This window comes from Toxorhynchites rutilus, chromosome 2 (genome assembly GCF_029784135.1).
Source record: "Toxorhynchites rutilus septentrionalis strain SRP chromosome 2, ASM2978413v1, whole genome shotgun sequence".
In the NCBI taxonomy this organism is placed as follows: domain Eukaryota; kingdom Metazoa; phylum Arthropoda; class Insecta; order Diptera; family Culicidae; genus Toxorhynchites; species Toxorhynchites rutilus.
In genome coordinates this window covers 327590310-327615828 of record NC_073745.1, presented here as the reverse complement: position 1 = coordinate 327615828, position 25519 = coordinate 327590310, and the positions used below count along the sequence as shown (strand labels likewise).

The window sequence follows — 25519 nt, the reverse complement described above, 5'->3', positions numbered from 1 at the left end:
AGAAAAGAGTGATCAAAGCAATATCTTTGTATGCTGTGTGAAACATACCAGGCGTTATTGTGTTGGTATAGAAACAAACAATATCGCCTGGCCGTTGTGGACTACGTTTGGGATGTTCAAAATATTTCAGCACGAACATGATATTTCGGCGCAAACAGATTCTTAATACGTTAACCCTGAAATGTTCTTGTTGCGCTTTTCATTCAGAACAGAAGGGCCACATGCTTGCATTTAATGTCGATTCCCCCTTGGTTTTGAAGTCTGTGTTTGGAAAACTGTATTCCATTTTTACCATCTTTATTCCTAGATAAATTCACGCGCTCCTATATGCCTGAGCAGCTGGCTTCGATTCTGGGACTAACTCGATAAAACACGTGTTGTAATGGGCTTAACAGCAGCCAATAAGCAAGCACCGATTAATACATCTCGAATATCACGGATCATGTTTTTGTCATAGCTGCTCAACATAAGTTTATTCCGTCTGTTATCGTAGAAGGCAAATTAAAACTAAGGCACCTTATTCATGCTGAAGCAGTTGAATACAGTGATCCAATGTAAGTTACAGTTCGTTCAGTAAGGCACTGTTCTTCGAATGTATTTTCTCATGGGCTTGATTTTAAAAGAAAGTTTGAAATTTTCGATTTAACTTTTTAATAAATTGAATCTTGATGCAATATTTGTTGGTACAAATACTCCAGGACGAAGTGCTTCATCCTAGTTGAACGTCGGATGGCTGTCGAATATTGTCCCATGAAAATCGTATGGTAGCATTCACATACACCATCACCGGCAACTTTAACGTCGGCAAAATAAATCCAAGAGAATAGTTGACGGGACGATGACGATGACGCTGTATGGGTAGCACACTTTAGTACGATATTAAGCCGAATGGTTTACTCGTCACCAGTGGCGTAGCGTAACCGGGTGACACTTGTTATCAAGTCTTCGTTCCGTTCTCTAATGAAAAATCAAATTTGCCGTTTGGATTTTAATTTACAGAACAAACACAGAAAAATTTAAGAAACATAACAAACATTATTGGGGTTTAAAATCAATCCTTGTCTTTTTTAAAGATTATTTCATGTAAATGTTGGTCACAACTACGTGACGTTCAATTTCGAGTTACTTTTTGGAGCATATCGGCCTCAAGTGCTTGCATTGATGCAGATTTATCGGCTTAAACAAGAGATTTGGCATACCCTTACAAATACAGTCCAAGGGCATCAAATCGCATGATTTTGGTGGTCATTTCACTGGTCTAAAATGAGAGATGAGTTACTCACCAAATTCATTGCGGATTGGTTCATCATTTCGTGTGCTTTGTGGCATGTGGCACCGTCTTGTCGAAATCACATGTCGACTCGATTCAGCTCGTGAATTCTTCACTAGGTGCCACTGAAATGCAAATCCTTAGTAACAGCTTCAAACTCACTGTAAATTTTTGAAGCGTTTCTCAGAAGTCCCATTTCACGATGAACTGTAACACTTCAAATGCAGTCCAATAATTGGCATCGGCCAGGATAATTCGTGCGGCCTTCAAATGTCCATGTCCGAAACCTCGTCGTGGAAATTTGTCAGTCTAAAAATCAATGTTTTAGTTAATTGTCAGATGCTGCCAACATGTGTCTTGCTTGAATTGATTCAAACATTTCGGCTACTCCTTTTGACAATTTTTATGGCTCTTCGCCAGGCCCCGGCTAAGAGGATATGATCCGCGGGTCAAGATGTGTTGCAAATTTTACTGTCATTGCCAAACTATCAAATTACTCATGAGCTCAAGGCAGATCTATGAACAAGGTGCGCCCATTCGCTAATCATAATTAATTCGAAACAATCGTCAAATTCGCGAGCAATCTTAAAATTTGAAGGGAGTTTCTAAGTTATTCTATTACTTAAAATACGACGCTTTCTTCACCATTTGACTATATATTTCAAAACACACAACATTGACACAAACTCGCCATTATGATATAAAATCATCATCAGGCACAATTCCAGTTCAGTATTACATAATACTGTATTGCATAGAATACATATTCGAAACAGAAAAGTGAATTTTCATTCATTATTTTTTATTTTAGAAGTGTGTTAATGTCATCATGTAAATTCATGGCTGTAGAGTGGTTTTCACATTTTGACCCACCAAGCGGTATGTTAAGCGCCTTGATTTACACCACCTTGAGAGTTTGGCAGTTCTCGCGAGTGACAGTGGTCGCTAATTGCATTCGCGACCCGGACATGTAATATAGATGACAGATTTTGCTCTTCGCTCTATCGTAACTCCCAATGGAAGTCTTTCTGTAACAGGAAAATGCATTGTGTTTGGTCGCAACGTTACACAGAGAAAATCCTTTGGATTGTAAATAGTTCTGCGTTAGAACTACTTCACGTAGTACACACAGTGCATTCAAAAAGTTCCGGGACTACCGTGCACTAAAATCGGGAAGTGGCACTATCTCTACTCCAACATGCGAACTTCTTTCCGCCAACTTCTGGCCAGCTACCGTTTCTACCGTGAACCGCTATCTAGATTCAGTAGTTAGTTTTGGCTGATAATAGTAATGCAGTGATTTTTTGTCGCGTCACAATTTTAATTATGGAGCCATCAAATGTTGTGCCTCCAGGGAAAACAGTGAATGCGGTCTTCTACAAAAGTGTGCTGAAACGATTATTGGCATGGATACGGCGCGTGCGGCCCGACCAGTTCCGATCTGGAGAATGGTTTTTGCTTCATGACAATGCGCCCGCGCACACCGCGATTTTGGTAGCGCAGTTTCTAGCCAAACGAAAGGTGACTGTCATCAGCAATCCCCCCACCCCTATTCTCCGTACCTCGCCTCGGCAGACTTTTTCTTTTTCCCCAAGCTAAAGAACGCTATGAAAGGGGACCGTTTTGACGATGTTTCAGAAATTCAACGAAATGTGATGCGTATTATGAACTCCATACCGGCTGAGCAGTATAAACGCGCCTTACGACACCTCTACGAATGTTAAAAATTTTGAGTGGAAAGAGAATTCCTATATGTAGAAAACTAATATCTAATCTTTTGAGTATCTCGTTTTTCTTTGTTTTAAAAAAAAGTCCCGGAACTTTTAGAATACACTGTGTGAATCGCACCAGAAGTGCAGATAACACAGGAAAGAGAAAACTAAAACTGCTGGAAGAAGGGACCATGCACATGCTTGATCTAGTATTCGAGTATTCGGAAGGATCTCACAAAACTTCAATGGCTGTGATCAGTCCAACGTAGTTTGCCTAAATTGATTTCACAACAATACAATCAACACTCCATTGAGTTTGCAACAATCATTTTACCATCACACTCAGAAGCACTCAGTGGCATACACTACGAGTTTAAACTGCGAAAAAAACAGCTTCATCAGTTCTCATCAAGCGTGTTGTCCTCCTAAGTTCGAATAGAGGTTTACAAATCCTTGTATACAGCTTTTTTGTTTTGCTTTCTCAACAAAACTTGAAATCCTCCATTTGAACTTGAAGAAGTTGGAGCGTTGTTGAAAATTGAGAAAGGCGCTTCATGAAAGTCCTTTGATAACAGATTTCTTCACTCGTATCAGTAACCTTTCTCTCATCCAAAACAAAAAAATGGGTGGGTTATATCTATGACATAACCGCAAGGTTGACGTGGGACTACCTTAGCTAAGCAATCATTTGTTTGTATTGATTCAATTTTTGATGGAAGGAAACAATCCCCGAATTCAATTGAATTCAATATATTTGCTTTGTGAGTAAAAAGATTGTATAATGCCATGTAAGGTCAATCAATGCATTGTGATAGATAATGTTTTTCGTTACAAGTAAATTTAATGACAGTCCTTTTACGTTTGGTATGATGCCTAGGACAAAATATGTGAAAGGAAGAATTATCAAACGATTATTCTATTTTACGTTTCCTTCTGAAGTTTGCATCTCTCAAGTGTACGTACTTCTCGAACCGCGAATTTGCTTGATTTGATTAACTTCAGGCATGTACGTCGAACTCATATTGTTTAATCAAAAGGCGTTATCGCGGCAAATGGTTAACAACATTTTGCCTAATCATCAAATGATATGCGTATAAATTCAGTGAGCACAAGATATGATCTTGTGCATATCCTTCAATGCAATAATGAATAACCAAGCCAAGGCGTTGTGTTCGTACCCGCTTTTGTAATCCGTGTTGGGAAAACACTTTTCGGAGTGCAAAAAAAGTGCGGGTGCAGAAGTACCCCCGGCTCAACTACTTCAACTTCTACTTTTTATAGTATAGAGGCTTTAAACATAAAAGCTCATTCGTCTCTAGTGTTTGTACGATTTTCCCAGGTTCCTAAGTTTAGGAGACCGTGTTAAGGAAACATATTCTAGTTTGCACAAATGCAAGCGAGTACAAAAGTACTCGAAATTTACATGTATTTACAGAGCCGATTTTCACAGACATCTTGGTTTTGAAGTCTGTGTTAGGCAAACACATTTCAGTTGGGACAAAAATGCCCCCTACTTGCATGAATTTGCAATGCCAATTTCCTCAGACATCTCGGTTCTTAAGTCTGTGTTGGGGAAACACATGTCAGTCGGAACAAAAATACCTCCGACTTTCATGTATTTGCAATGCCGATTTTCCCACGCTCCTTGGATTTAAAGTCTGTGTTAGGGAAACACATTTCAGTCGGAACAAAAATACCCCCGACTTACATGTATTTGCAATGCCGATCTCTGCAACGCTCCTTGTTTTTGAAGTCTGTGTTAGGGAATACATTTTGGTGAGAACAAAAGTCCCCATACTTTCATGTATTCGCAATGCCGATATCCCCAAGGCTGATTGGTTTTGATGGCTGTGTTAGGGAAACTGTAGATCGGGCCAATCAAAATGAGGCAGTTAGGGCGTTTAGATAATGCTTAACATTTTACAGTTATTCAATTGTTTATCTAATGAGAAATAATATTTTATTAATTGCGGTAGAAGCGTAGAAATATCCCTTATCAATTGATGCAAACATCTTTCCGATCCAGTAAGAAATGTTCGAGTGATAAGCATTCGAAATCTTTCATTTTTTCCTGCATGTTCTGTGTTTAGGTATTCATTTTACCCCCCATATACTCCGGTTAGACGTAGTCCCACGTCAAAACCCAAGAATGATTATTTTACATGAACATTTCCATTTTTAGATTTCTCACTAAATAATACCACCAATCATTGAGCTAAGGCGAACGAACTTTCAAGTGTTAAGCCGCTATGAAATGAACAAAGAAGAATCACGTTCATTCAAAATTTTGAAAGATTTTTTTCGAAACAATATAATTGTAATATATCGTGGCTGTCACTAAAGCGTTCATTTTGAAAATTTCGTTTCATTCTAAACGACTGTCGTGTCTTGAACACACTGTTTTTACATTTTTTATACTGTGTAGGTTTAAAACCACCAAAACTCATTCGCCGTGTCTTTTCTCACATATCTGTGTCTCCTGAATGCCCTCCAGCCCTACACATTCCCGAAAAGAAATCTGAGAAATTTGCTCCCGCACTTGTCACACTTTTTTCGCGCTCAAATATGTAGTTCAGTGAGCTGTCAACTTTTCATGAATGGATTCGCTGGATTGGAACCTAATCGGTTTCTCGTTAAAAGTTAGATAAAAACAAATTGGGTTTTCCAGAGTGAAACACCTGTAATTGTGTCACCGTATTGGCAAATGTTGCCGTGAGCTAGCTAAATTGCCGATTTGGTTCCGCTGTAATGGCTTTTCCGTGGTGATATCAACGCAACGCGAAAAAGCAAGCTTTTGTGGTGGCAGAGAACGCAAAGTGTTAGGAGCACTGTTTTGGTTGGTGTCGTCTCTGGAAGCAGAACCCCGTCGCAATGAATGGTAGCATCGTGAAGTATTTTGCCGGTCCCGGGGCGGATGACCAGAAGAGAATTAATCCAAAATTGCATGAATCGCCTGATGGTGCTGGTCGGAAAAAAGATGCAGACGGATGCCACGACGCCAGCAGTGTGCGGGAATCTGGGTCAGCTTCACACTGCTCGTACAAAAGTGAAGTGGATCGCATGATAACAGAAAATATGACATCGGTGCTAAAGTCCCTGAAAAAGAAAAGGAACCACAAATGCAGCAAAAGAAAACGGAACGGAGATCATGATAAGGAGAAAGAAGAATGTTCGCAGGAATCGGAGATAATCACCGTCGTGGAGGTTGTTCCGGAGAAGGGTATGCTTTGGAACTTTATGGTGGAATCATATTTTATAAACGGTTGTTTCTTGTAGATAACCGCCGTCGATCCCCGAGAAAAATGTCCCAAGAGAAGTCCCGCGTCGAAGGTTCGAAGGTGACTGAACAGGAACAGCAAAAGGAAGAGAACAAGAAAGTCAACGCTTTCCAACTGTTGATGAGCTCGAGGAACAAAGCAATTGGATCGAATTCGCCCGGGAAGGATGCACAATCTGAAGCGGTACCAGACGAGGCAGAGATCCAGAAACGGAATGAGCTGGCGAAACGTAAATTAAAACTTGAGGAGTGGGCCGATCGAAAAGGGGCTGGAAAGCGAAAGTTACAGGAAGCTGAACAGGAGGAATTCATCGCACATCAGATGAATCGTCGTGCGAAAAGGTTGAAACGGTTGGTAAAGAATATGGAAATGGAGGAAGCCCCGGAAGAAATGGTTGATTCGAAGGAACCCAGCCGCAGAAATTCGAAACGGGTGCAGAAGGCAACTGTGGAGGAAGTTTCTCCGCAGGGCGGTTCGAAGGTGGAATTGAAACGTGGAAGAACGCGACTAACATCCGGCAGTTCGACCCAATCCTCTTCGACGAATGTAACAGAAGATGCGACAGAGAAGTCACCAACGAAAGCGCTGCTGACGGACGAATTTATGCACAAACTGAGTTCTCCCTTGAAGAAGAGGGATAGTCTATTGGGGTACTTCAATAAGGTCGAAAAAAGCAGTCCCTCGCCGGAGTTGGAAGAGGTAAGGAAGAAGAAATATGTTCGTTTGCAACGTAGATGATCCGTACTTACTCAAATATAAAAAAACAATTTGTCAAGATAGAGAAGTATTGAAATACAAATTTGTTTTATTTGTTCCTTGTAATAATACAGCTTAGTCTTTTATTATAGTTAAACTAAAAATGAAATCCTTTGCTTGTTTGACAGCGGTTGTATTATTTTCTTTTTCCAGAAACCGCTCCGTCGCCGTGGTCGGGCAAAAAAATCCAAAGAAGAGTTCGTCGAGGCGTTGATAATTGTGGAAGATGAGTGCGAAAAGCCGGATGAAAATGAAAATTCGCTCAACACATCCACAAGTGGCAGACCAAGACGATCCTGCGCGGGAAAAATAAAAGACTATGCCATTTTCAGTGGCACCAGTCCGGAAAATTCGACGAAACGTGGCGCGGAGAAAAAACCAATCGTGACGCCACTGAAAATTATAAACATGAACTCCCCGCAAACTCTGCAAGTCGTTAGGTCACCCTCCGTTCGAAGGTTGAGTAAAGACCTGGACGCTCCAGGAACACCGAAGTCATCGCAGAACCTAAAGTTGGCACCCCTCTTCGTGAAGAAGCCTCTGCCAGATCCGGAGAAGGTTCGGGCCAGGCATGAGTTCCTGATGTCCGGAATTCCGGACAAAATGCGGCAGGAAATCGAGAAGCAACGCGTCTTCGAAGAGTCCATTCTGAACGAATCGCCGGTGTTCCCCCTGATTAGCCACATACAACAACTGGCATCTCCCAAAACTGCGAAAAAAACGTCATTTCGGGGAAACAAAATCCGCATCTCATCGAAGCCATCTAACGAAGTTCTGGACGTCCCAAACGAAGAAGAAGAATTCGCGTTCAGCTCATTGACCGACTGTGACGATACGATTGTGGAAGACCTCCTAGCGCAACTCATCGATCGAGGGAACCCGGACGAGATTTACAGTTACGTACTGCCGGAGCTTCCGCACGTGAAGTCCATCGTGCGGGATTGGAAACAGACGTACAAACATTTCCCTGTGTTCAAGTGCTACAAACAGTATCGAGCGATGTATGAAGAACACACCGAGGAAGGGTCTCCCCCGAGGAAATCCAATTTCATCGCGGAAATCGAGGACAGTATCGAGTTTGTTGAGGAGAAATTCTCCGCCCTGAATGGAGATCTTCTGTTCACCGAAAAATATAAACCCCAAATCTCCGAGCACATCCTAATCAACTGCCAGCCAGCGGTTGCGTTGAAGAAGTTCCTCTCCAGCTGGAAGGAAGACCGTTCCTCGAACCCATACGATCCGGGAGATGATTTCGAAAATTCCAACTCAAGCGTATCGTCAAGCTCCAATCAATCGCTCTGCAACCACATCGTGCTCATCGGTCCCTCCGGAAGTGGAAAAACGTGCAACGTTTATGCCGTTGCTAACGAGATGAATTTTAACGTGTTAGAACTGAACGCCAGCAGTCGCCGTAAAGGCAAAATAATCCTCCAAGAGCTGCAGGAAGCGACACAAAGTCACCAGGTCCGGGGGAAGGATGAAACGGTGGACATCTTCCGGAAAGCTCTCAGTCAGAAGGGAGCCAAAACGAAAGCACGCAAACCATCCACAGATTCCGACGGGGGGTCGAAGAAATTGTCGCTTATTTTGATCGAAGATGCGGACATTGTGTTTGACCAGGACGAGGGTTTCGTAGCGGCGATCAATCAGCTGATCTCTACTTCCAAGCGACCGATTGTGTTGACCACAACCGATCCCAATTGTGGCCATCTGGCGCGCTATGTCGCCAACAACGTGATACGCTTTGTCGCTCCGGGGATAGCGCACGTTTCGAAATTACTGTCCATTCTGGCTCTGGTGGAAAGGGTTCACCTGGATCAGTACGATCTCGCTCGGCTGTATGCACTCAACCGAAAGGACCTCCGGAAGACCATTAACGAGCTTCAGTTCTTCATCCAAAGTGGCGGCGACCGTTGTCCGAAAAACGCCACTCCCGTTTTGATGGAGGAAGCGGATATTAAAATCCGAGACGATAACGTCCCGGTGTCGATGTTAGACGATGAAGCTTCTCGGCAATCGAATGGGTCTTCGAATGGGATGGATGCGTCCGTCGCTCGACTGCATCGATCTCTGTTCCGGCTATTCAGCCGGAACCAAAACGAAGTGAGGCTCATCCGAGCGCCACTGAATTTCGATAACCTATGGTGCAATATGGAGCGAGTACTGAGAACGGAACGACCCCAACCAAGCGGGGCAAAGCGAAAGAAGGCGAAACCGAAAGATCGAGAACTTCAAAAGCTTGAGGAGTTGGTGTTCTTCTACGGGAACGTTTCGTCTGCCGTTCTGATCCAGCGAGACTCGAAAACGGTGCAAGATCGGCTGGTGGACCACTTGGAGGAGGAAATAGCGCACAACTTGGTGGAAAGCTCCTGGGAGCAGTGGTTCGATGAAGAGTTGAATCCGAAGGCAAAATCGAAGCGACGCAGCGGAGTGGGAGCTATGTGTTACGACAGTCTCAAGCAAATCGACGTCGAAGAGCGGTAAGTTATTTCCCTTTTTCTGAATGTAACGAGTCAAGATCGTTTTTCAAAAGTAATCCAAGTTGAACGTAATAAAATCTTATAAGAAATGTTTCCTCTTCAAGGCACTATGTGTGTGTTGAAAAAAAGTTGATGGGTCTGAACCTAGGGGCACGGACGGGATCTTGACATAGGACTGTGATTGTATGTAGTAATTGCATTTAAATTGAGTTTTTCATTGTTCAAAAACTGTATTTTTTCTCTTTTGATACACCAAATGGATGCCCTAGAAAAACTGTTTCCTGTATGTACTTGTATCCTTTAAATGGGTTAGTTGACATACCGTGGTAGAATTCGGTACCCCATTCTGTTCAAAAATGTACACAAAAATACCATTAAAGCCATTACTACCCTTTTCTTATGTTTATTCAATCATGCAGAAGAAGACAAAAAGTTTTCATGTATCATTTTTAAACACAAGTCTAAATAGTTAAGACCTACATAAATATAAGCCTGAGTCAAATCAATCTATGACTACAAAAATATATTATAGATACGTGGGTATTCCCCTTCGATCTTCTAAATCTACAGCCATTTAAATTCATTTATTGCCAAATAAATTTAAATTCATTTATTACCAAACAAAATGCTCGATATTATGACATCCTGGACCACAATTACATAAATTGTTAGTAGCAAGACCTATACGATAAAAATATGAATTGAGTACAAATTGATTGGACAACATGCAATATAATATAAAATTAATGCCTATTATCGGTAAATGGAGAATAATTTACCGAATGGAACCCACATTATGAGTTAACGCCTGAATTTAGGCAAAAAGATTGGTCGTTGCATCGAAAGAAAACGTACCCAATTAAATCGTCAAATTGTTAACTTTTTTTACTATATTCATTGTTTATGTCTCAAGCAGAATAAAAACTGGATAAATTATTTTGTCTAATGATATATAACACAACATATGTCGCAATAACCATTTTGAGTAATATGCGTTTGAAAACTCTTAATAAATCGTTACATTTTTCATAGAGTGACCTCTCTATATAGAAATCAAAGACATAGTCCTATGTCAAAAGGTTTATTCACGTACTATAAATCCCAGGACTCTTCATTTACAATATTCTAAGGCGTGGTACACAACGTAACCCTTAAAATGCGGTTTAGGGTTACGGATGAATTCATTTCCATGCGGATCAACCTGCATGGAAATGAATTCATGGTACGAATTCATGAATCCAGAGTGAAAATTTAGCTCAATTAGCTGCTCAAAATTTCCGGTCACCAATGGGTTCATAACCTTACACAGGATGAGGACCGAAGAGATAATAAATTGAATCGAAATTTTAGTGGGAGTACGCCTGCCAAAACCTCGAGAAACCTTGAGGGCATATATCTCAACGCGATACGGAGACAAAGATACTGAATTCGCTCGAATTTTATGAGGTGTTTTGGCAGCTGATTGAAAACAGAAACTGCCATACTCCATCACTGAGAGATCTTCGGGATGGGCTCTCCACCAGGTGCCGGTAATTGTACGGAGAAAGTTTATCTGTTGGCATTTTTTACTCAGATACCTACCAGACCCCAAGATACTTGAATGACATAGCATAAGTGATCGGTTTCCCCAAAAGCTTGAGCTTTAGTTTTGCTGGTTTATGCTTCCTAGAAAAGACGACCATCTCTGTTTTCTTCGTGGAGAACTCAATCCCTAGACCAATGGCCCAGGTTGAAAGATTGTTCAAAGTATCTTGTAAGGGTTCTTGCAGGTCGGATTCGTTTGATCCTACGACAGACACCACTCCATCATCTGCAAGTTGTTTTAGGCTGCAATTTTGTGCAAGGCAATTGTCGATGTCGCGATGTCGATGTCACATAGAATTTTTTTTTATTCTTTATTGGAGAGGTTTTCAGCCTCCTGGGCTGGTTCGCCTCTTTATCGACGGCATTGCCGCAAGGTTTCGTTGGGAACAGATTGCACATAAAATTATCACATAAAAATTGGACGTAAAAATTAAACACATATAAATCCTTTTGCGAGACACGACTTAACAAAGAACTTGCTGTTTGCTTGTTGGACCAGATGGCATGGATGTCCTCGGACCATGGCTCCAGGCCAGTGGAGAGGAAGCCGTGCCGTTGAAGATGCCGACGTGTTCTTATTCCCCTTCATCGTGGAGGGGAAGGAACAAGGATCTTCTTGACTGATCCATTGTTCAGACGCTAGATCTTAAAAAATAGTTCGGCATCTTTTAGGTAGCAGACAAGCGCTGCTACTCTTGCTGGATCGTCCTTCAAGATGTCTGTTACACTCCCGCTGATTTCATGCAGGTTTCGCAGATCATCGAATTTCGGGCAACCACACAAGAAGTGCTCGACGGAGTTGTGGATTTGGCAGAGGTCGCAGAGTAGATGGAAGGGTCCTCTATTGAATCTGTGTGAAACCGAGCAGTGACCGGTCCTCAATCTGGACAGGATCCGTTGTTCTCTCATTCCTTTAACATCGTCAAACCTGACAATCGTGCCCTTGACTTTTCTGAGGAACTGCCCCCTCTCTGCAAACCACCTTTCGGTCCAAAAGTTGCGGAAAAAGTTGGTGATCCACAACTTCACATCGTCAAGCGCCACATCCCGAATGAAGAACGGTCTGGTGTGACCGATTCCGGCAAACCGGTCGGCCGCTTCATTCCCTGCGATGCCGTTGTGTCCGGGGACCCACATGAGCACAGTGTCGGGCAATATGTTCTTCCTGATGGCCTGTACCCATGGATGTTTGGACCTGGTCGCACCGATGGCATCAATGGCGCTCGCCGAATCGGAGACGACCAACAACGGCTTGGAAGATGAAGTTGTAGTTGCCTCGAAGATGTCGGCCACTTCGGCCGAGAAGACCTGGCAGATGTCCGCGAGTTTCTTGCTGGAAATCAGACTATTATTATTATCGCTTACCCCAAATCCAACTCCCGATTGTCCTTTTGAGCCGTCCGAGTATCTGATCTTGTGGAGACGGTAAGTTGTCTCTAATACCGTTCTCGACGAGAACAGTTGGGAACCTCCAGTCGTTCGCACCAAACCAGGATTGTTTTGCCACTGGGGGGAGGTTAGCGTTCGCCACCCGCTGCAGTATCGTGTTGCTAAGGGCGGTCAGGTGGGTCTCCCCTCTACCGCTGGTTTTCGACAAGAAACTGGCAGTCCTGGCTACGATCGCCGAGTCTACGATCAGATCGAAAGGAGGTTCTCCAATTTCGGCGCAGACAGAGGCAGCTGGTGTTGATGGCAGGAGACCGAAGACAGTCCGTAGTGCTTTGTTGTAGATCGGTGCCAGAGATTTTGGGAGCTTGTCTCCAGCCAAACACGTCAGTTCAAGGCCATAGGTGAGGCGGCTGCTGATGATGGCTTTGGCCACCCGTAGCCGAATATTTCTGTTGTTGCTCCGGTGCGGTTTGGAAATGGTTTTCAACAGATTCAACCGGGTGGCACAGCTCTTCTTAACTTCCTCGAAATGGCGGAGGAAGCTAAGTTTGTGGTCAACAAACTCCAAGGATCTTTAGCGTTTTTCGGCGGGGAATGTTGTTTTTGTATAGCTGGACCCTGGAGTTGGGACCCTGATGTCTATCGCTGCAAATCACCATATGGCCGCTCTTCTGCGCTGAAAGTCTAAATCCTCTCTCGGCCGCCCACCGGCCGATGGCATTGGTAGCTGCCTGTATCCTGATGCGTGGAATCCTATGGGTGTCACCCACTGCCATCAGAAGAATGTCGTCCGCGTAGACAAACACGAAGACTCCCCCAGACAGGACCTGGAATAGGCTATTCATGGCGACGAGAAAGAGGGTGACGGCAAGAACAGAGCCTTGAGGTTCCCCTGTTTCCTCGTGGAAAGCTCGGGAACTGATGTTACCAATTTTGACCTCAAAGGTTCGGCGTGTGGCGAAGTTCTTGATGAAGTGCAACGCCCCAATCTGCCAGAGTTTTCAGCACTAACGGGATCCATGTTCTGTTGTATGCCTTTTCCAGGTCCAGTGCTACCATCTCCATGTGCTGACGGTTCCTGTTGGCTTCGGCTATCACGTCTCCGAGGGTCGCGAAATAGTTGTTGGTGCCCATACCCGGTCGGAAGGCGAACTGTCGATAGTCCAATTTCCTATTTTTAGTTAGAAAGGTGACCTGGCGTCTATTCGCCATTCTTTCCAGGATCTTGGATGAACAGGAGGTTAAGGAAATTGGACGGTAGCCTTTCACGTTGTTGCTGCTTTGACCGACCTTAGGTATGGGTATTACTAGGCTGTGTCTCCAACCCTCGGGAAATTCGTGTGTATTCCACAGGTCGTTAAAGATGCTGAGAAGGGTGGACTGTCCGAGCTGAGACAACTGTTTCAGCATCTTATAGCCGATACCGTCAGGGCCAGTTGACTCACCTTTTGCGGAACGTAGGGCAACAGAAAGTTCCTCGATGGTGAAGTTCCGGTTGAGAGGATTATTAGGACGACTCACAGGGACCACAAAGTTGCTGACCGAAATGATACCCGCTCTCTGTCGAGGGATGAAATCGGGCTCATATTCGGAGATCGAGGATAATCCCGCGAAATATTCGTCGAGCGTGTTCGAAGTATCTACCGGATCGCTGAAGGTTATACCATCCACTTGAAGAATGGGATTATGTGGCCTTCTCTTCCCATTTAGTGCATTTACTCTGCGCCAAAGATCCGCAGAGGACTGGTTACATAGCTTACATAGAAGTTGTACAAAATGGGGCATAAATATGAGCCCTGGGGGAGTCCTATGTAGTAGAACCGACTTACTTCCGAATCTCCGTTAGAAAAGTTCAAATGTTTCTCACAAAGCAAGTTATATAACATATTATTCTATAGAGGTGGCAGACCCCGAGGGAGTAATTTATCACAAACACACTCCGTCCAAGTCGCAAGTCGATCGGAATCCTCATTCCCTGGGATCCCGGTGTGATTTGGAATCCAACATAGGGCTGCGTTATTACCTCTCAGCTGTTCTTCAATTTCCTTAATGATGGGGTGTTTAATTTTTCCACTTTCTATAGTTTTGAGGTGGCTAATCGAATCCGAACGAACCACAACGCTATTAGCATCAGTGATGCTCTCTAATGCTAACTTAATGGCGACAAAAACGATTCGCGAATAGGGGTTCGGGTGATTGTTAACTTTTTTTGACATAGGACTGTCTTTTTTTCTGCATTATAGTGATTTTCAACAGTTTTTGGCTGGTTCGTCACTGTTACTTCCATTTTATGGAACAATGTCGGGAGTGAGAATTGAACTCATGAACCTTAGCGTGAGAGGTATGGATGTTACCACTACGCCAGATCGCCTCCTCAGGACTATGTCTTTGATTTCTACATAGGGGGGTCACTAGGGTGCCAATGTATGGGAAAAAATCGACCTTAAAATTTCAAAAAGTTTCCCTATACAAAATGTTCACCACCCTTGAAAAAACACCCTATGCCGCGTTTCAGTTCAATCGGACTTAAGGGAGAGTGGTGCAAAGCGGTCAAAGTTTGAGTTTTTTGAAAATTGAAAAATTACCCAAGGGGGAGGAAACCGGGGTTTTAGAATTTTTTTTCTGATGCCAAATGTCTTAAAATTGCATGAAACTTCGAGATCTAGTGTCATCTTGAAAAAATTTGTTTTGGTCAAAAATCGGCATTCTGGGACTCGACGAGTAATGCAATTTTAAGACATTTTTGCTTAAAAATTTGTTTTGAAAACATAGATTTTTGGTGATTTTTTCGTTTTTCAAAAAAACTCAAATTTTAACGTTTGTGACACCAGTAAATGAAGCCCGAATGAGCTAATATTTTGCATAGGGTATATCATCGTGTAAATCAACATTTCGTAGCAAGTTCCGTATGAAAAATCGAGAAAACTATTTTTATTGGCACCCAAAAACATACTTTTCGTTTCGTATCCGAAAAAAAAGTATAGTTTTGGGTGCCAATAATAAGCCCAAATGAAGGGTGGCCCATTTCGCCCCGCCTGGTTATATTGCCCCTATCTACCCTACCTATTATCGGTAAATGGAGAATAATTATTTATACGCATCAACTCACATTGTGAACTAACGCCCGAATTCAGGCAAAAAGATTGCTCGTTGTGTTGGGGAGGAAAGGGAGCGGGAGTGGCAATCGAAAGAAAACATGTCCATTTTAATCGTCAAATTGTTAACTTTTTTTTACTATATTCACTATTCATATTTATAAGCGGAAAAATTGCTGGATAAATTTCCTAATTATAATTTTCCTAAAATAACACAATATATGTTGCAATAACGATTTTGAGTAATATGCGTTTGAAAACTCTTTATGAATCGTTACATTTCTCGTAGAGTGACCCCTAGGGTGCCAATGAAAATTCAAAAAGTTACCCCATAAAAAATGTTCAACATCTCGAAAAAACATCCTATGTAAAATATCAGCTCAATCGGACTTAAGGGAAAGTGGCGCAAAACGGTCAAAGTTTGAGTTTTTTGAAAATCGAAAAACCATCCAAGGAGGAGGTAAAGGAAATCGGGGGTTTCGAAATGTTTTTCTGATGCTAAATGCCTTAAAATTGCATGAAACGTCGAGATCTAGTGTCATACCGAAAAAAAATGTGTCAAAAACCGGCACTCTGGGACTTTTTTGTCACAAATCTGTCACAGGCCTTAAAATTTGAGTTTTTTTGAGAAACGAAAAATCACCGAGGTTTTAAAAAAATGTTGATGCCAAATTGAAATTGCATTACTCGTTAAGATTCACAGTTATCTCGAAATTTTGTTTCGTCAAAAAAAAATTTTTTTGTCTGAAAAATCGATTTTTTTAGAGAACATTAAATCTCGACGTGTCATGCAATTTTAAGACATTTGGCATAATTTTTTTTCAAAACCCCGATTTCCGGTGATTTTTTGGTTTTCAAAATACTAAAATTTTAACGTCTGTGACACTAGTAAATGAAGTCCGATTGAGCTTATATTTTGCATAGGGTATATTATCGTGCGATCAACATTTCGTAGCAAATTCCGAATGAAAAATCGACATAACTATTTTTTTAATGTCACCCAAAACCATACTTTTCATTTCGTACTCAGAAAAAAAGTCCCAGAGTGTCGATTTTTGACAAAAATTTTTTTTCGAGATGACACTAGATCTCGACGTTTCATGCAATTTTAGGACATTCGGCATCAAATTTTTTTTTCGAAACCCCCGATTTCCCATACATTCTTTGGCACCCCAATGTTGCCCAATCAATTCGTGCTCAATGCATCGTATAGGTTAGCAGACTTATCTCACTTCTTAACTAGGCGAACCTAGCCAGAATTTTCACCTGCCCCCGGGCTTCTGAATGCCAAAGGGGGACTAGGCTCTGCGGAATGCACGTATCTGCATGCTCGTGCTGTTTTAGTCCTGACCGAGGAATTGTCGGACAATCGCGCAGGTGCTAAGGATGACCAACTTTTGGATGCCGGCCAATTCCTTCTCGATGTTCAACACCTTTAGCGCTTCCAGAAGTGTCTTCGGGATAATTCCAGTTCCAGAGAGAACGACTGGAACAATTCTTGGGACCTCCCTTAGCCCTCACAGTTCCTTGAGCTCCACGGCCAATGGTCGGTACTTGCAGATTTTGCGACCGTGGGTCTCCTCCAGATTCTGGTTCAGTGGAATAGCGACATCGATGATGGTGACTTTGCGGTCGCTCTTGTCGTAAACCATTATATCTGGCCGGTTGTGGTGGATCGAGAGGTCGGTCAGAACAGTGCGATCCCAGTACAGCTTGAAACGGTCATTTTCCAGGACAGGTGCAGGCAGGTACCGGTAGTTTGGTACGTTGTCTTCCAGTAGAGCACATTGGAGCGCCAGTTGTCGATGAACAATACGGGCCACGTTGTTGTGGCGCTCGGTGTAGGCTGCGTTGGCCAAAACGGGACAGCCTCCCATAATGTGTTCTATGTTTTCACCTGGTTGATGGCACATCCGGCAAATGTCATCAACGTCTTGATGCCAGACGTACCGCCTGCAGTTTCTCGTCGGCATTATCCTGTCCTGGATGGCTATCATGTCGGCTTCTACTACTGAAGAGAGTTCACCACGCGTTAGCCACAGATTAGATGCGGCCTTGTCGACGTGTGGCCGGTCCAGTTGATGGGGGTGGGCACCATGCACTGCCTTCTGCTTCCAAGCTGCAATCTTCTCCTCCACTGTCTGCAGATTGCAGTTTAGTTGGTACTCCGCTTGCGCCAAGTGCAGAGCGCTGTATCCTCTGTCAGCGGCGCAGACAGCCCGGTATAGCGCGTTTTGGTTGGCGCGTTCTGCGAAGTACTCGCGCAGTTGTCGTACCTGGGCAACACACAGTGCAGAAATGTCGACGATTCCAAGGCCCCCTTCTTTGCGTGGCAGTGAAACTCTCTCCAGTGCCGATTGAGGATGGTGCATTCCGGCCTATTTGAATGCTTTCCTCATCCTCCTCTCAAGGTCCTCTAGGTCAGTTTTGCTCCATTTGACTACACCAAAACTGAAGGTCAGCAGGGGAACCGCGAATGTGTTGATCGCGCGTACCTTGTTCCCCGCGTTGAGGAAAGTCCTCAGGACACAGTTCACTCGACTCAAGAACTTGTCTCGCAGCTCCGTCTTGATGTCGGAGTGGCGAATCCCGGTGAGCTGTCGGAATCCAAGATATTTATAGGATTCGCCACGAACCATGTCTCTTATAAACTCGCCGTCATAGACCTCGTAGCCTCCGGATTCGGTAAGTTGTCCTTTCAGCAGGTGGACACAGCGACACTTGTCGAGGCCGAACTCCATACAGATGTCCCTGCTTATGTCTTCGACAACCCGGATAGCTACACCTAGACGCTGACGTGAATCAGCGTAGACCTTGAGATCGTCCATGTAAAAGGTATGGGTCACTTCTTCGTGGGCGCCGTCGCCATACCTTATTTTATAGCCATGACCGTTTCTATTGAGCGTCCTACTGAGGGGGTTCAATGCCAGACAAAACCAAAGCGGGCTGAAAGAGTCGCCTTGGAATATCCCCCTCTTTATCTGCAGCGTTCTAGACTGCAACACATTTTCCCCATCACTAAGGTGCAGAGACGTGCTCCACTGCCTCATCGCATGCTGCAGGAACCTAACGACGACGGGATCAATTTTGTAGAGCTCCAATACCCGGACGAGAAACGAGTGAGGTATGGAGTCATAAGCCTTCCTGTAATCGATATAGGCCATGCTTAGGTTCCGCTGGTTATAAACCGCCTGGCCGACTATGGCTGCGTCGATGATGGCCTGGTCTTTGCAGCCATGCGTATTTTTTCTGCATCCTTTCTGCTCTTCTGCGATGATATGGTGTTGTTCGCAGTGGGCAGAAACTTTGGCGGTTATGATGCTGCTTAATATCTTGTACAGACTCGATAGGCACGTTATCGGCCTGTACTTTGATGGGTTCAATGTGTTGCTGTCTTTCGGGAGGAGGAAGGTGACGCCACGGGTGGCGAATTCAGGAAGGTTGTGTGGGTCACGTAGCACCTTGTTGAAGCACTCAGCTATCTTTTGATGTGCGACGGTCAGCTTCTTGTGCCAGAAGTTCTGAACACCATCGGGGCCCGGTGCTGCCCAGTTCCTCAGGTACCGCGAGGCTTCGCGGACATCGTTCTCTTCGACGATGATAGCTGGCATCTCTCCAATTTCACCACAACTCTCCTCCTCCCGTCTTAACCACATTTGCCCGTCGCGATGTTGTACTGGGGTCTCCCAAATACCAGCCCAGAAGTTCGTCACATCGCTAATATCTGGCAAACCTTCGCGGTAGTCGGGCTTCTCGTCGCTAATGTGGTCGTAGAACGCTTTTTCGTTATCTCTGAACATCCGATTTTGTTCCTGGCGCTTTGCAGAGTCAGAGTAACGTTTCAGCCGTTTAGTTAGGACGCTCAATTGCTGTACCAGTGTGTCGAGTTTTTCCGTCAGCTGGTGAGCTCCCAGCTGGCGAAGTTCAGTAGGCCGCACGATCACAGCAACTTGGCGACATAATTTCGCCGATCTGCTGCCTCTGTTGTACGCCATCAGTCTTCCAATTGCGGCGCGCTTGTTTAGGATCCGTTGCTCCAATCTCCTTCGCCATGGAGGCTCACGCCTTTCACGGAGATGTTGGAGCAGTCCGCCTCTTGGCCTAATACGGTATCCTAAACTTTTGGCGGTCGCCACAGCAGCACAGTAAACTTTCAGTTGCAGCTCCTCCATGTTCTCAGCATCAACCAAGTGCAGCGGAAGAACGTGCTCGTTCATGAGCTTTACTGCACTTGTCAGCCTGCGGGAATGCTGCAACTTCGGGATCCTGGGGCGCGACAATGGGTCTGTGTCGCGGAACTGTGAGATCGCCTCGTCGTAGTGGAAGACCAGATCGCGTAGTAGTTGTTGATCTGGCTGTGGGTCTTCCGGCTCAGGGGGTTGTAGTACTGTGGCCTCCACTGGTGCTGATTCGCGTGCCCCACTCGCGAATGAATTGCTCAGCCGTACTGAACTTCGTCTCGACACATCGCTTGCTCTGTTGTTCCTGGAGCTTATTTCTCTCTGCACCTGCTGCTTGATCTCGTCGATTTGCGTTTGGGAGAGCATGTTGTTGCGTACTATCGCTCTACGCCTCGCGTTCATCGCGTTCTGATCAAGCCTCCCGACGAACTCTGGATACGCTTCCTCGAACATTGTTAGTATTCGAGGGCGACCGCTCATGTCCGTCTCCAAAGCAGTGCAGATGTAATAGGCGCGGATCACGAATTCATTCATTTCGTGTGTCCACATGATCCGGCGCCTAGTGGTACCCACAAGTGTGGACAACTGTCGTCTGGCAGTCGCAACACGTCTCGTAGGCGCAGCGTTTCTTGGGTGATGTCGATGGCTGCTGTTTCCGTGTGGCGGAATAGGTCTTTTTTTTTTTTTTTTTTTTTTTTTTATTTTAGGCTCATTAGCATTTTAGCTGTAACAGAGCCGAATTTTAATCGTGTACATGTCACATATTTATCATATCTATAATTAGCACATTACACAGTTGCCATTTTTCGGCGTTAGAGTATTCCCTTCTATACCATTGCAATGGTACACATTTACACAGTAGCCATTTAGGCGTAAGAGTTTTTTATCTGTTCTTCCATTATCCAGTTGGACCACCGGACAGCGGAGACAGTCGTTGATCCATTGTTGAGTTATTTATAGAACAGCAGCCCGATGTTTCTTGCAGAGCAGAGCAGTTGTATGGATGAATCGATCTTATTTCGACCGTGGATCGATCTCCATCGCTGATGATTGTTGCGTGGACGTAGTTATTCTGTAACAACACAAAGATGGTCAATGGGGGCCCTGAGTTTTGAACTCACGATCGATCGCTTACTAAGCGAACGCGCAACCAATGTGGCTACGGAGACCCCCTTTCGTATAGGTCTTGCTACTAACAATTTATGTAATTGTGGACCGGGATTTTGTTTGGTTATGTAACAAATGCAATTAATGAATTTAACTGGCTGCTGATTTGGAGGTTCGAAAGGGTATACTCACGATATCAGACTATGATAGCTTAAGTAGTCGCGATCTCAATATTATGCTCCCCATGTACGTCTTCATAAGAAATCCGCTTCACTTCCTCGAATGCACTTGCCCATTCTCCTTTCCCTGAGATCAATTCACTACAGCAGCTACACGAACTTCCCAGAAGAATAGTCGAGGCCATATGCTATTTTATATATTTTTATTTATGTAGATCTTAACTATTTGGACTTGTGTTTAAAAATGATACGTGATCACTGTCTTCTTCTGGGTCATTGAATAAACATACGAAAAGGGTAGTAATGGCTTTGATGGTATTTTTGTGTACATTTATGAGCAGAATGTGGTTCCGGATTCTTCAACGTTATCTCATCTAACCCGTTTCATACAGGAAACGGTGTCTTTCAGAGCCTCTAGTTGAGAGAGAAAAAACTACAGATTTCGAACAGTGAAAAAACTCTATTCAAATTCAATTACTACACACAATCACAGTTCTATGTCAAGATCCTGTCCGTGCCCCTGGGCCCAGACCCATCAGCTTTTTCTATACACTTTTGTGATCATTCTCCCGATTTTTTGATAACGATATTCCTTTTTTTTCTCGCTTCCAGACGAACAATTTCCTCCTACATCGGCGTCAATACGCTCAACACTCGGTCCACGTATTGCGACTACGAACCCCACCTGCGGACGATTTGCCGCTATGAGCGAGAGCGTTCGCGACAGGAGAGACGCGGCAGTCGCTTCTATCACTACTTCCGCAATTTCGTCAACTACAACCCGCCGGCCGTTGGCAGTGCGACCGTGTCCAACTTCAGTATGGACCATTTCGACGAGTTGAGCACTCACTTCGAGGAGAATCACATTCCAGCGACAAAAATCGCGACGACTTCTTCGGATTTATCGGATGGGAGTCGTTAACGATTGATTGATTGATTAACTGAAACAACGGCGGGACAACGATTCGGCTAGAAGACAAACAGTGAATATGGGGTTTTGTGTATTTTTCTCGCACAGTGTTTTTTTTTCTATATTGTAGTAGAATTATTTATTCCAAAGTTTGGGCTAAATTATTCGATCATCATTGTTGCACCTTGATCTGCGGGATGTGCGATTTTCCACGGCTCTAGGTGATTAATAAACGTGGTTAATCATGAAACACGCGAATCGTCGTCCAATCTTGTCCGTCTGTGATGCTAGAACTGATTGAACCCTGCTTCATGTCTTTCGGATTTAATCTGCTTCATATATCGATCGATGGAACAGCCACTCTGCGCAGCTGCCGATGTGTTGTAGAAGCCGTTGCTTGATTCCCGCCGCTTTCGGCTATCCCGGAGCATGTTTTGCCGCGAATGTTTGATGAAGCTCTGGATGGCAGTGAAGATGAGCTTTTGATTTGCTTCCGCCTCTTCGTCGCTCCTGCCAAGATTGAGCGTTTTGGTCAGCAAATCGATAATGCCGACGCTATTTCCAAACACATACTTGGTGTACTCTAGAAAAGAGAGAAATATTCCCTCATTTAGTTATGATTCAACAAATGAAATGGGAGTCTACTTACGGCCATTGATGGCGGATTTTCCGCTCCAGCTGAACTGGCACAGCACTTCGTACGTCACTAGCGCTTCCATCATCTTTTTCACGTTGCGCTGATGGGGCTGAGAGTTGTCAACTTCCTGATGGAGCCGGATCATCTAAAACAATAAAAAACCATATTATTAGAACCAATACATACACACATGCATGATTATAATCACCATTTGGAGCAAAAACTGCTCGTTATCAGTACAATGATCGTTTAGATCAAGAAAATCGTTGACGGTCCGGATCGGAAGTTCCGGTATCTCGGGGAATGTATCGTTATTGTTTTGTAATGCACTGCCATTGCTGGTAATATTGCTGCATCCGGTTCCGATGAAGGTTGTGGTGGTGCTGACGCCGCTACTGGGAGTAGATTCGTACGGCTGTGACTTTCCCGATGTTGCCTGTGTCGGCTGCACGGGGACACTTACCATCGGAGTGGGATGATGGGGTATCATTTGCAAGGGTTGGGCAGATTGTGTTTGTGGCGGTGGAGGAAGGGACACCGTTATCGGAACAGCTTGTGGTTGAATCGTTGAATGATTTTCGATTGGAACCGGCAAGAGAGGAATTGGAATCATAACGTTGTTATTGTTGGGAGCAAGACCATGTGTATCGGATCCCTCGAATTTGTTTATAAAGAGGGCAATAATTTTCGTCAGCCCATCCAATTTTGTTTCAACACGATTCAGGTTTTGATTAACCAAGTGTACTTCTCGCTGGAGCGATTTTATACGCTCTTCGACTATTTGGTACCGAACATCGTTGTCCGAGGAAGATTGCGTAGGAGGATTGGTTGACGCTCCGTCAACGGTGAGCGATATATCTGGTTCAAGCTTCATGGCAGCATTGCTTTCCTGAAGATCATAGCTTCGGAAGAAGCGTTCACTATCCCCTGTGGTGTAATCCTCCTCTTCGCCTGTCCTCCCGGAGGTAGACGGAAAGCTGGAATCCTGAGAATGTTCTGCTTCTTGGTCCTGTTGAACATTCCCGGGAAAATCCCTCGCATGTGTCTTCTGATGTTTGGTCAAACGATACTGCTCCCGAAACGCCTTATCACAACTTCCACATTTGTACGGTTTTTCATCGTTATGAACTTTCAGGTGATAAGATAGTGTATTTGACCTTGTAAATAACTTCCCGCAAAAATTGCACTCATAATTTCGCTCGCTATCGATCTCATCAGCCGTACCGCTCCCCGCGACGGCTTCGATCCCACCTGTCCCATTCATCAGCGCATTGATCGTTTCCTGCAGTAGTGGATCCTCCTCGGTGTGCATAAGCCCAAGTTTCACACCGTCAGCCGCTAATCGCTGATTTTGCTCCTGGCCATTCGTTCCACTGTTATCAGCGATCAAATCTATTCGTGTCATCGGGCAGGCCGACGTCGGAGCGGAACTTTCCATCACTGTCAATCCACTCGCACAACCGATTCCCACGGATTCTTTACCAGCTTGATCTTCAACCTCCAGTGGTTCATGTTTTATATCTGCCATCGTTTACCTGGATCATTACGACAACTGGGAGAACACATCTTCGTTTTTCGAGTAACCGTTCAATTATTGTTCAATGAAATTTCCTAGCTCAGTGCATTGGCTCACGTTATCAGTTTACAGCCAAACTCTTGATACGCAAAATTGATAAGAAAATCGTGATGTCATGTATCAATCGAACGGAGCGAACTGTGCAAAGCTGGACACTGTATCAAAACAACACAATCCAAAAACGAGAGTCTGTCACTGCGGTGGGATTTGACAGAAAGGAATCGTTCGTTGCGATTCTAGAGGGGCACCAAGTAGTAGGTTTTCAATTCGAAGTTGTCTTGTGGTACGTATGTTCACTGAGTGAAATAATTAGGGGCCGTCCACATACCACAAGGACAGAAAAAGCACGATTCCAGACACCCTCCTCCCCCTTCGTGGACAAGCGTTGACATTCTCAATACCCCTCCCCCTGTTGTCCACGTGGACATTTCTCCATTTTTGACGTAGAACTACGTCTTTCATTAAGGGTGCCAAATCAGAAAACAGGTCACGTTTTTATGAAATAAAGTTAACATTAATAACTATTTTTTGCCACGAACGGATTTTGGCGATTTACATACTAAACGAATCGGAAATTCCGTAAGATTTGTTTATTATGCTATACATTAGAATCCCCTGGTTTGTAAATGGTTAAAATTCATGAAAACTTTAAGCGTTTCCATTTTCCCATACATTTGTTCTGTCCATTTGTGTGCTTTCCCGTACAGAACTGTCAATACCGAGCAACTTATCGACGACCAACGGAGGGGAAATCGTAGGATTTAAAGTCTCCGTGAACAAAAGAAAAGTAGAAGAATGAAGGGGAAAACTTACCTAGAGTATAAACAGTGGATCTCGCCGAGGCAAACTTTCATTCGGCATCGGACTGTTGAGCAATCCAGTTCACTTTGCTTTCGCTGCGCTTCGAACTAAGATTGGACCCCACCAGTGGTAATCCAACTTGGATATCGTCGTTTGGTTTTTCTGTTCGCGTTATTCGTATTGTGTGCTTTTCTTTCCGCGTCATAAATTGGACGCTTCGCGTAGTGTGTGATGAGCAAGAAGAAGAGGAAGGCAGGCTCGAGCCTTGCAAAAAACGAACGCATTGTCAGGGGCAATAAAATTTCGAGGCAAGCGTCATCTAAGGATGCACGCGATGTTGGTGCAGTGGAAAGTGCTCGCACTGAACCGAGCCTTCGCGAGTGTGACACCGCATCGAACAACATCGAAGTAGGCGATTTCGGCGCGTCGGTCGAAAATGTAAACGCCGTTACCCAGGCAGCAACCAAAATCAAGCTTCCCCCGCTGGTGGTGAAGGCGGTCGCTCTTGACAAACTCATCAGCGAATTCGCATCGATGGGTGTTACAGCAGAGTACAAGCTGTGT

The 25519-nt window shown here is 44.2% G+C and overlaps 2 protein-coding genes across 2 annotated transcripts; one reads left to right on the top strand and one right to left on the bottom strand.

Annotated features, from left to right (window-relative positions):
- The first annotated feature begins 5532 nt into the window (after positions 1-5532).
- LOC129768487 (enhanced level of genomic instability 1) lies at positions 5533-22755 on the top strand. The gene is made up of 4 exons (XM_055770175.1): positions 5533-6202; positions 6259-6959; positions 7170-9496; positions 21644-22755. Exons 1-4 carry the CDS (start codon positions 5854-5856, stop codon positions 21951-21953), a joined length of 3687 nt encoding a protein of 1228 aa, XP_055626150.1. The 5' UTR covers positions 5533-5853; the 3' UTR covers positions 21954-22755.
- LOC129768488 (serendipity locus protein H-1-like) lies at positions 21523-24337 on the bottom strand. The gene is made up of 3 exons (XM_055770176.1): positions 22787-24337; positions 22591-22723; positions 21523-22524 (listed from the first exon to the last, which is right to left on the bottom strand). The coding sequence occupies exons 1-3, from the start codon at positions 24104-24106 to the stop codon at positions 22229-22231; spliced, it is 1749 nt and encodes a 582-aa protein (XP_055626151.1). The 5' UTR covers positions 24107-24337; the 3' UTR covers positions 21523-22228.
- Positions 24338-25519: the final 1182 nt, after the last annotated feature.

What these genes read in the sequence shown, in the direction of transcription:
- LOC129768487 (XM_055770175.1), top strand. Translation starts at nt 5,854, where the DNA reads ATGAATGGTAGCATCGTGAAGTATTTTGCCGGTCCCGGGGCGGATGAC. An exon ending in GGAGGTTGTTCCGGAGAAGG is followed by an intron (nt 6,203 to 6,258) that starts GTATGCTTTGGA and finishes TGTTTCTTGTAG; the next exon opens with ATAACCGCCGTCGATCCCCG. An exon ending in CAAATCGACGTCGAAGAGCG is followed by an intron (nt 9,497 to 21,643) that starts GTAAGTTATTTC and finishes TCTCGCTTCCAG; the next exon opens with ACGAACAATTTCCTCCTACA.
- LOC129768488 (XM_055770176.1), bottom strand. Translation starts at nt 24,106, where the DNA reads ATGGCAGATATAAAACATGAACCACTGGAGGTTGAAGATCAAGCTGGT. An exon ending in AGCAGTTTTTGCTCCAAATG is followed by an intron (nt 22,724 to 22,786) that starts GTGATTATAATC and finishes TTATTGTTTTAG; the next exon opens with ATGATCCGGCTCCATCAGGA. An exon ending in AAAATCCGCCATCAATGGCC is followed by an intron (nt 22,525 to 22,590) that starts GTAAGTAGACTC and finishes TCTCTTTTCTAG; the next exon opens with AGTACACCAAGTATGTGTTT.